Here is an 11143-nt window from a genome sequence, read left to right on the forward strand (position 1 = left end):
GCAGGCCCTGGAGGGGAGCAGTCTCATGTCAAGACTGTCGCAGGATGCAAGAGGGCTTTCTGATGTGACACTCCAGCGGTCCCTGTCTGCCCAGATGCGAGGGCACGTCACCGTCCACAGAGCTCCATGGCCTGATTCTGTGCGTGCTGACCTTCGGGGTCTCCTAAGCCTGGTCACAAGCACTGCAGCAGAGAGCAGCATGTGGGGGCCTTCGTCCACAGAGGGTATTCCTTACACGTGGGTCTCAGAGTCACACAGCACTGTCTGCCTGTCTGCAGGTCTACAGAGAGGTTCATGTGCTTAGTATCTCAAAGCTAAATCGACACGGTGTGATGACGTGGCACTTCGCCTCGGCCATGACACACCAGAACAGTCCTTTGGGTGCAGCAGTGAAGAGCCAAGGCCAGTATCTGTGGCCAGGTAAGATGGTGGTGGGTGACCTCAAGGGGAGACCTCACGGAATGTCACACCACCAGTGGATCCATGAAGGTGGAGCGGAGCTACGGCCATGGTGCCATCCCAGGCCACAAGTCCCCCAAGCCGCACAGCCCTGACCTTCCAGAGTAAGCTGCCTCCATCACCAGAAGTGTCCACTTCACCATCAGCCACACCATCGAGGCAAGAACATGGTGCCCACAGCAAAAATGGCTGCATCTAAACCTCAACAGAAAGTGTAGGCCCCATGGCCATCGGTCCTGTGCTGGCGTGGGGAGTGAGAGACACCCAGCAGAGGGGCAGGTCAGCTCCTGGGAGCGAATGCGTGGGCCACGGGTGTGGCCTTGGGTCTGTGCCTGTCTTGCGCCGCCACCGCCTCCACCTCCTCCGCCTCCTCTTCCACCTCCTCCTCCTCCTCCTGAGGTCTGCTCCTCAGCCACCGTGAACTGCCGGGGCTGCTCCCCCACACACTTCCACCATGAGGCTCCAGCCTTGGGGCAGCTACCATGGACCAAACCTCCTGAAACCATAAGCTGTATTTGTGATGTCCTCCTGTGGGCTTTGGGTGCCTGTGTCCGTCCAGGGACAGGAGAGCTGGATGACACAGCCCTTCTGGGTGGGGTGGCCCCGTTTCAAGCACTGTGGAGCCAACGCCTGTGGACCCCCTACTATGGCACTCTGACCGCAGCACGCAGCGAAGCCCCTGGCAGCAGCTGCACACATCAGCTCCCTCGGGTGAGAGGGAGAGCCATCCGGGAGACACCTCCAGAGAGCCACGCTGCAGGGAGACGCTAGTTGCAGCAGCCTCAGGTACCTCCCTCAGGGACACAGTGGGCTCCAGTCCTGCGTCTGCTGAGCCAGGTCACGGAGGGCTCTGTCCACAGCAGACATGGGGCAGTTGCTGCCCCCCGATTGCCTGCAGAGATCATCTTCCATGTGCTGCAGAGACCGTGTGCCCCACGTACGCTGTGCCCCCAGGAAGGCCTGCACTCCTGACGGTGTGTCCCCTGTGATGCCGAGCTTCCTCCTGAGAGGCTCACTGCACTGTGCGACCACTGTCACAGCAGCCTGCGGGCTGAGCCCTGGGAGAAGAATCTGGCTGTAACGCGTGCACCGTCGGCCCCGGCATCGCCTGGAGGGTGTGTGGCAGGGCTGGGACTCAAGACCTGCCAGCCCTCCTGGGCCTTGCTTCCTCCAACTAAATGGGCAGACCGTGTCTCCCTGACCCGTGGCTCTGAGTTCTGGGCTTCAGATGTGGCACACATGCAAACACAGAGCATCAGAGAGGCCTGTGGTGCTGAGATCAGGCGCTGACGCCACGTATTCCAGGCACTCGGGAAGGAGGCCTGCCTTGCCACAGGCTTCTCCCCACCACACTGTGTCTCCCCCAGGAAACTTAGGCCCGGGGTCTGGTTAGGGGAAGAGGGTGGAGCGGGTGGAGCTCCTGTTGTGCCAGCTCTGAAGTCCAGGGTTTCTGAGGAGCCCTCCCAAGATATTCCGTGGCCCCAGTGGAGGGGGCACTAGCTCGGGTGCGGGGGCTCAGAAAGGCAAGTGTTCTGGGAGCAGCCTGCCAGCTTGCTTCTCCGGCTTGCCCCGGGTCCTGGGACAGCACTCAGGTCCCGCCAGGCCACCATCCTCCCAGCGTTCTGACTGTCCTAAGTAAAGTTGCCAACCCTGGCAGTGACGGCACCTGTCCCCAGGAAACTCGGCTTGATGTAGGCATCTCTTAAAAAAAAAAACAAAAAAAAAAAAAACTGCAAAGTAGTCCGGAGATGCGGCCAGCAGTGATGTCTCCACCCGACAAGCTCACTCCCGTATGCGCAGCACCGCCCATCACTCCTTCTCCCTCCAGGTGGCTCAGTGTTTCCAGCAGGGCCTCAAGATGGCCCAGGGCCAAAAGCAAAGTAGCATGATGTTTAATTTTGGGAGAAGCATGTTGACGCAGAGCCACAGATACCTTCCAAGGGAGCAGGGCTCTGAAGCGCTGGTGGCCCTCGTGGCCAGCTGCAACCAGATGTGGCAGCAGCTCTGAGGTGTGGCCGTCACCACCCTGGGGCTCAGCAGACTAGTGCAGATTGTCCCTGCAGTCCACGGTGCAGGTGGGGAGGCCCAGGAGGCCACATCCGTGTCTCACGGAGATTCCCCAGCTTCCAGTGAGAAAATGCAGCTGCTGTGGCACCCGAGTCCGGGAGCTCGGTAGCTCCATCCCTGTGGGCGGCTGGCCTCCCGCCCTGCACGTGGCCTGCACTGTTGCATCCCAGCCCTGGCAGTGGGAGCTGTGCCCTTTCCTTCCCTGCCCCCACGTGCTCCCCACTGCTCCCTGTAAGTTTCCTGGCCGGCTGGGAGCGGACCCCAGCTGCCGTAGCTTGAGTGCCTGGGAACGCCCCGCCCTCAGGCCGGCTGGCGTCTGGCGCGTCTCTCCGGGCTTCAGGGTAGCTGAGACCTGAGGACAGCAGACGCCTCTGCGTGAGGGGGCCTCTTGTTCACACCATCCGAGAAGCACCACCCCAAGAAGCGGAGCCCAGTACGCACAGCACGTTGGCAAGTTAGAGTGACCAGTTTTTCTCCTGAATTTTATCTCAGTTTCCTGCCACTGCCACTCATGCCCTCTTAGGAGTAAGTATGTGTAGGAAGAGGCCATTGAGTCCCTGGGACTGTGGGGCTGTTATTCAGCCCTGACTGAAAGCCATGAGCCGGGGTCAAGCACCCGTCCAGCACACACGAGGCCCAGCGTTCAAGCCTCGGCACCAGGGCAATCAAAACTGCTAGGGTGACTTGGGAGCCCCTCACGCACCTGCAAGATGGCCTCCCCCCCCACACACATGTACATGTGCACACGCGTGCATGCTCTGTACACATATGCACGCACATGCCCAAGAGATCGACTGTGTCTTGTCCCACGTTGTCTCCACGGGAGCGCTCCCAGAAGGACCTCTGGCCTGTCACATCACCACAAAGGAACTGTCCAGATCTCACTGTTACAAGACTCACCAAGCCCCGGAATCTGTTGTCTTAAAGAAAGGCATTCTGCGGCTTGCCCTTCCACACCTGACTGTGCGGCTCCTCAGCTGTGCTGCGTTCATTGCCATGAGAGGGGCGTTCACCTGCAGGTTGGCCAGGGCGGCAAGCAGCTCGGCGCCGGGCATCATGGCGATCCTACTGGCACGTGCAGTGGGGACAGTGACCTGCGACTGGCGTGTATTCACGTGTATTACAACAAGGCCACAGGTGGCAAGTACGTACCCTGCACCGTGCTGGTGGACCTGGAGCCTGGCACCAGGGACCCCGTGTGCTCGGGGCCCTTTGGGCAGATATTTAGACCTGACAACTTTGTTTTCAGTCAGAGTGGCGCTGGGAACAACTGGGCCAAGGGGCACTACACGGGAGGAGCAGAGCTGGGGGACTCGGTGCTGGATGCTGTAAGAGAGGAAGCCAAAAGCTGCGACTGCCCACAGGGTTTCCCATTGACCACTGCCTGGGTTGGGGACTGGGTCTGGGATGGGTACCCTCCTCATCAGCAAGATCCGGGAAGAGTACCCAGATAGGATCATGAACACGTTGAGTGTGGTACCCTCACCGAAAGTGTCGGACACAGTGGTTGAGCCTTACAACGCCACCCTCTCAGTCCACCAGCTTGTAGAAAACACAGATGAAACCTATTGCATTGATAACGAAGCTTTGTATGACATTTGCTTCAGAACCTTAAAGCTCACCACACCCACCTATTGTGACCTGAACCACCTGGTGTCGGCCACCATGAGTGGGGTGACCACCTGCCTGCGCTTCCATGGCCAGCTCAACACTGACCTGGGGAAGCTGGCGGTGAACATGGTGCCCTTCCCGCGCCTGCACTTCTTCATGCCTGGCTTTGCCCCCCTGACCAGCCATGACAGCCAGCAGTACCACGCCCTGACGGTTCCTGAGCTCACCCAGCAGATGTTTGATGCCAAGAACATGATGGCTACCTGTGAGCCCCACCACGGCCACTACCTGACAGTGGCTGCAGTGTTCAGGGGCCGCATGTCCATGAAAGAGGTGGATGAACAGATGCTTAATATCCAAAACAAGAACAGCAGCTGTTTTGTTGAGTGGATCCCCAACAACGTGAAGACGGCTGTGTGTGACATCCCACCCCGTGGCCTGGAAGTGTCTGCCACCTTCACTGGCAGCAGCACAGCCATCCAGGGGCTGTTCAAGCGCATCTCAGAGCAGTTCACGGCCATGTTCCAGTGCAAGGCCTTCCTGCACTGGCACACGACGAGGGCACGGACGAGATGGAGTTCACTGAGGCTGAGAGCAACGTGAACGACCTGGTGTCCGAGGACCAGCAGGACCAGGACGCCACAGCTGAGGAGGAGGGCGAGCTTGAGGAGGAGGCCGAGGAGCAGGAGGAGGTGGCCTAGAGCTGTTAGCGGGTGGAGTGTGGAAGCGGTGTGAACCTGTATTCACCCACAGTCTGCTCTGCTAACGCTGCCTCACAGTGTGCACTGCTGGCTCTGTCTTGACATCACATCCTGTACAGACACACCATTAAAGCATTTTAATAGTGAGGAGAAAAAAAAAAAAAAAAAAACAAGTAGCTCTCGAGGAGACATGCAGGTCCAGGCCGAGGCACAGCCGCCAAGCCTTCACCACCAAGCCCTTCTGGTGACCAGGGCCCTTTCCTTCCCAGGAAGTGGCCAGACGTGGGAACTGGGGGTCAGGTGAGTCAAAGGAGGCTCCACACTGGCCCCCAAAGGCCCCGTGGGGGCGGCAGCATCTCCTGGGGAGAGAAGAGCGGTGGTGGGTCCTGCCCAGCTCTCCGGCCACATCATGCCCTCCCACCCATGCCGCTCCTGCATGGGCCACACTGCTCTTCACAGGCTCCAAGTGCCGGCTCAGGACTGTGCTCCAAATCCTCCTCCCTGTCCCCACTTTTTTGTGTGTGGTACCAGGGATGGAACTCAGGACCTTGCACTTGCCGGGCAAGCACTTATTCCACTGAGCCATCTCCCTGACCCTGCCTGGCCCCTTTCATTCCAGTCTCTGGGTCTTAAATCCCGTGAGCTCAGGGCCGGGACCATTCATCACCTGCACACCCTCGAGTCTCAGTGATGGCCTGCTGGTCACACTTACATCTACACGCTGTGTGTTGACGAGGGTGTCTATGGTGGACACGCAGCAGCAGAGGAAGTAGCCTTGGTGTTGCGGCTACACATGGAGAAACCCCGGGACCCCCAGCTCCAGGCCACACACCCCAGCCCGGGCTGCACCGCTGTGCTGAAGGGAGGGAGACGCCCCCAGGAAGGGATGCGGGGACAGGCTGGTTCTGAGCCTACAGCTGGCACTCCCTCTGGGGCCGCAGTGACCCGCCTTGTGTTGCCCACAGATGACCACTCGCGGATCCTGCTGAAGGCCGAGCACAGCCACGGCAACTCGGACTACATCAACGCCAGCCCAATTGTGAGTACTGCCTGGCCGGCCGGCTCCCCCAGCAGGGTACAGCCGCAGTGTCCAGGCCTCCTGCCCCTGAGGCAGACAGCAGGGCAGAGGACCTGGTACTCCACGCAGACAGAAGGTCCAGGCCTGAATGTCTGCATGGTGAGGAGCCCATGCCCAGAGGATTTTCATGTGGGGTGGTAGCCCTTTCCTGGAGCTCCTTACTTAATCCTGTTGTGTTCCAGGGAGACAAAATCCAGCCCCAAAGCCACCCCTGTGAGTGTTGACAACCTCCCAGCTGCCTCAGAGCTGCAAGGTCTTCTGCTCATCCTCCAACAGTTAGGATCCTTTTAATAAGACACCGGCTAGCGTTTGTCACTGGCTTCAAGGACCACACCTGGGGCGAAGGGGCTGTGCGTCGGGAGACGGAGCGCAGTGGCTTCCCCAGGGCAGACATCCCTGACTTCCAGGGGAAACCTGTGACTGCGGGTACCACCTAAGTGCTCGCCCACCCTGCACTCGGGCAGAGGCAGCTGCAAAGGGGAGCTTAGAGCCGCCAGGGGGTGCAGAGGGGGCAGGTGAGCAGCAGAGGGGCCGGACCAGGGGCGTGCTGGCACTTGCCAGGCAAGCACTTACTCCACTGAGCCATCCCTCTGGCCCCTCCTGGCCCCTTTTATTCCGATCTCTGGATCTTACATCCAGTGACCTCAGGGCTGGAACCGTTCATCACCTACAGGAGCCACTGTGGGGTGGGTCCTTGGCAGGGCCAGGGCCAGGGCCATTCTCCCAGGTGAGCTACAGCAAGAGCCAGCAGGAAAAAGGGGAACTGGGGTGTCCAGAGCCAGGGTCCTGGAGGCCCAGCTGACCACTGGTGAAACCAGGCAGGAGAGCCATAATTCAGTTGAACTGTTTTTTAGGGGAAATTTATTTTTCTGGTTTTGGTGCCAAGGACCAGCTTGCAATCCAAGCATTCTACCGCTGAGCCAAGTCCCTAGCCCCTGAGAGCTGCGACTCAGTGTGGCTTTGTGACCAGCCCTGCAGCGTTTTCCACCCCCCACTGTTCCTCAGACTCAGCCTACAGAGTGTGTCAGGAAGGTCACTGGAATTCCGGCCTGCGGGGTGTGCTGTCCCGGAGCGGTCTGGGTCACAGCCTGCCCACGGGGCCCCTGCCCTCTCGCCTGTGGGTCAGCTGCTACTGACGAGAACAGGACTTTGGATGGCAACTTGCCCTCAACCGCTGATGGCTTCAGCCCAGGCCCAGGGCACGTGCCCTGCGGAGTCTCAGCCCCATGGAGAGCACATGGGCTTCGGAAGCCGAACTCAGGGCCGGGAGCTGGTCCAGGGCACGCGCCTCCACCCGCTGGCTCTGACCTGGACATGAGGATGCTTCCCAGGCCCTGCAGAAGTGGCCACGCATGGTCCACGGCCGGATGTGCTCGCCTGATGCTCATCAGCAGTCCTTCTCCACAAGACCAATTGAGAAAGGTGGCCAGCACCTCAGGCACTGACCCAGCTCATGATTCACAAGTGGGGAATGAGGCCTGTAAGTCCCTGGACTTTCTCTGATGGCAGGTGCCAGTGACAGCCACTCAGCACCATCTGAAAGGGCGGGATTGTACATCGGTAGCAGAGCATATCTCTAGCATAAGCAAAGCCCCAGATTAAACTCCCAGCACCAAAGAAAAAAAGGACAAAGCTGAAGGAAAAGAAAGACTATTTTATTCCTGCAGCCTTCCCCTTTTCCTGGAACATGCCACGTGGCGAGGCCACAGTGAGGAGCAAAGCTGTCACCTTCCAGTCCCAGCACCAGGAGTCTGCGGTGGCTGAGCCCGGCTGACCCAGCATGGTGGGTCCCAGTCTGCGGGCGCTGAGATGTCCCTGCTGCTCGGGTTCCGTGGCACACGTGAGGTGTGGTGGCTGTGCTCTGGGCGCTGCGGGGCGTCAGGATGAATTCCTGCCCAGCATCCTGTGCGGCAGGCCCCTCCCCTGGTGCAAGTCTGCAGGAGAGAGGGGCGGTTTTACAGTGGCTTTTCTGTTTCTCCTTTACCTCATACCACGATGCTCATTTTGGGGGGTCAAGGCTGAGCTGTATGAATGAACTAAAGCCCACAGTTGCCTCTTCCCTCTGAAATCACTGGAGGCTGGGTGATAATGACCTTCCAGCCACCGCAGAGTGGAAAGCTTGCAATTACAGCACCAGTCCCTGGCTGTGCAGAATGAAGCTCTGATAATTATATCTGTCATATTTGTCCTTAGTCCCATTACATTTCAGGGAAGCCACCCCGTAGTAAATAATGTGCAATCTTTGCTTTTGAGCCAGAGGTCATGGAAGCAGATGGGAGTTCTCCTCCTGTACTGCGCGTCTGAGAGAGATACCGCCACCTTCCCTCAGGACTCAGCTGAGTTACTCCCGTGGAGGTTGCTGGGCCAGAGGTTGCTGGGCAGGGGCCGTCACTCACCCCTGGGGCACCAACGGCAAAAGAACAGATGACCAGGCCCAGGCCTGAGGGTCCTAATGGCCCCTGAAAACAAGCTCACTTCCCCCCCTGGACATAGCGATGGCCAGGGACGGCCCTGAGCTAAGCAGGGTCAAGGAGCCCCTTCTGGCAAAGAAGGACAGCCAGGTGGCCTGGGGCTCCTGGCTGGCCCTGCGAGGGTGCCCTTCACGCCGGGAGCTCACAGCTAGGCATCCGCGTGCACAATGGTGGGTCACTCTCAGCACTACGCTTGCGAAATCTCTATTCAACAATAAATACCAAACGACTCCTGGTTGGTGTCTCTCCTGCTGGCTTCCGCAGCCGAGCCCCAGCAGATGCCACTCTTGACATCTGACCTGCTAACCCAGCTCAAGTCTGTTTTGAAGAAATCCCTGGTGGAATTTGCAGGTGTGGAGATGCACGTCCCTCGGGGCACCTCCAGGGGCCGAGAGCCCACCTTGGTCCCCATGAGCCCTGGGCTTTGGGACAAGGTCTGTGGTCTGGGAAGCTAAAAGCTCTTTCTAGAATCATCCATTTGATTTGGAATTTTGGAGAAACTGCTGCTGGGGTTTCTCACACGGGCAGAAGTCGTCACCTCATGTAACAACTGTCACCCCTCAGCTGACAGCAGATCCCAGACCCTGCAATCAAAAGCGACCCTTTCCGAGGCTGGACCACCAAGGGGCAGTGGAGTTAACACAGGCAAATGGCCTGCCTTTTTCTAAAAGGAAAAATCCTTCAAGTAAAAGTATACTGTTGCTTTTCCTCTGACAATCAGTCACTGTGAAGTCACTTGAAATCAGCCACTATCCCGAAGAAGCCCCTGCTAGGGGGCTGGCGCTTAGTAAAGACTGGCTCCTGGCCCTGCCACAGAGGAAGAGGCAGGCTCCGCGCACAGGCCTGCACCCGGGAGCACAGAGGCCAAGGCTTTCACTGCAAGGCACACGTGTGCGGAGACCAGCGCACGTGCACGTGCACACAGCGCAGAGCTGCCAGGCACCTGGAGGCCGCGTCGTCCCACAGCCCTCCGTGACACTGCCGTTTTACAGGCACCAAGGCCCACACACACTGGGACGTGGCCCACCCAGGCAGACGCCTGTGGGTGGGGGTGGAAGGTGGCAGAGGCGGGGCAGATGGAGGGGACCTGAGCGGTGCAGGAAGACAGCAGGGCTGCTCCCCTGGAGACAGCAGTGCTGTGGCCTGGGCCATGTCCCTGCACTGGTCCTGCAGTGACGGCCGACTCCAAGGAGCCCTCTGTCATTTTGGGTCTCCTGCTCCGCCTCACGCAGGACTCCAGCAGGGTGCTGCACCCCATCCCACCCCCACTATCCAGGGATTGGGGCTGCGGCGGGGGGACAGGCGCTGTCAGAGTCCCCTGCCCACTGGCCAATCCCGAGACCTGGCTCCCTTTGCACAGCTCTGGGACACTGAGCTGTGGGGTAGGGTGGGCGGGGGAATGTCTGAATCTCAGCCACTCAGGCTCACGCCAGAAGCTGTCATCTCGCCTTCCGGGAGCTCCACCCCGATCTCACTCTGAGCCACGCATTTCTCTTTTGGAAAGCACCAAACCTGCTGGCATGAGGTTCCGGGAGGGGCAGCACATGCAGACAGAGTGTACCCCTTCTTAGGTGCGTCCACCTACAAGGAGGGCACAGGTCCCCAAAAGAGCTGTCCCCCAGCAAGTGCACGTTCTAAACGAACCCCTTACTTCTGCCAGCCGTTCTTTTGCTGCCCTATTTTAATTCGGGCTTTTGAGGGGAGGAACCGATCACGTGCGCGAAGGTGAATCTCCAAGTGGGCCCCAGTTTTAAGTCACGAACCCCTCAGTCAGGTGCACGAAGCTCTCCAGCTGCCCCTGCTAGCATAAGCTGTGTTGAGCAGGGACAACTCGCCCCTGCGACCATGCCTCTTGGACATGTGCATCATCCTGGGCACTACAGCCTCCACGCTGATGGTGACCGAGTGTTTTAAAGGGACAAGGGATTTTACATGGGGTTAAAACTCCCTCATTTCTCACCACTGAAAAATCTTGAGCCTTGGAGCACCCTGTGTCCCTGTTAGGCTTCTGTCCTCGGCCCTGGACATGGAAGGCGGATGTCTGAGCAGGCACCACCTTCCCAGACAGGTCCTGCAGTCCCCCTGGCCTGGCCACGGGGGCCCCTGCCGGAGCTTCCTGTGACTTTGATGTAGCGAGGGAGAGGCAGGTGCCCTGTCCTCTGCACAGTGACCACTCAGCCTAGGCATGGCCACGCTGCAGTAGCTTCATTCCACTGGCTCTCACGCTCTGTCCTTGTGTTGTTTGTATTTTGTCTCTGTGCCACTAGTCATTGAATAGCCTGTTGTAACTGAGGTCTTCCAGCCTGGAGTCCCTGCTGGAGCCAGCAGGCGCACAGGGCAGCATCCCAGTCCTGGGCTGCGGTGCAGGGCCAGACAGGGTGGCCCTCGAGGCTGCCTGTGACTGTATGAGCCCCCACCCCACGCATGGCCCAGCAGGCCCAGGGAGCTGCCCGGGCCTCTCGGATATGCCAAGCTTGTCCCTGGGCTCCGGGGGCCTGTGCCCTCTGGGGACCTCTTAGAGGATGCCCACTTAAACAGGTGGGCCCAAAGCCTGGGGTACTGGGGACCGCACAGCCCTGAGCCCTGGCCCCCTGCAGTGCTGCTGCATAGCCAGGGCCACCAGCCCACAACACACATGGGGCTCCCGGTGGCCCGGTTTCTGCTCACCGTTAGAACCTCGGAGCGAAGAGCCGCGGAGATGGCTCATTAGAATAAGTGCTCACAGGTCTGAGTTCAATCCCCAGTTCCGCAAAAAA

The 11143-nt window shown here is 59.3% G+C and overlaps 1 protein-coding gene and 1 pseudogene across 3 annotated transcripts in view; both read left to right on the forward strand.

The window, feature by feature from the left end:
* The window catches only part of Ptprn2 (protein tyrosine phosphatase, receptor type N2), a 553794-nt gene that overhangs the window by 507758 nt on the left and 34893 nt on the right, over positions 1–11143 (forward strand). For all 3 annotated transcript variants that reach the window (XM_023712770.1, XM_023712771.1, XM_023712772.1), the window contains exon 15: positions 5804–5877. In XM_023712770.1, the coding sequence (XP_023568538.1) occupies positions 5804–5877 (74 nt within the window). The remainder of the gene's footprint in view (positions 1–5803; positions 5878–11143) is intronic.
* LOC105741875 lies at positions 333–4838 on the forward strand (annotated as a pseudogene).

The sequence above is a fragment of the Octodon degus genome, unplaced genomic scaffold (genome assembly GCF_000260255.1).
Source record: "Octodon degus isolate 3935 unplaced genomic scaffold, OctDeg1.0 scaffold00027, whole genome shotgun sequence".
Lineage (NCBI taxonomy): Eukaryota > Metazoa > Chordata > Mammalia > Rodentia > Octodontidae > Octodon > Octodon degus.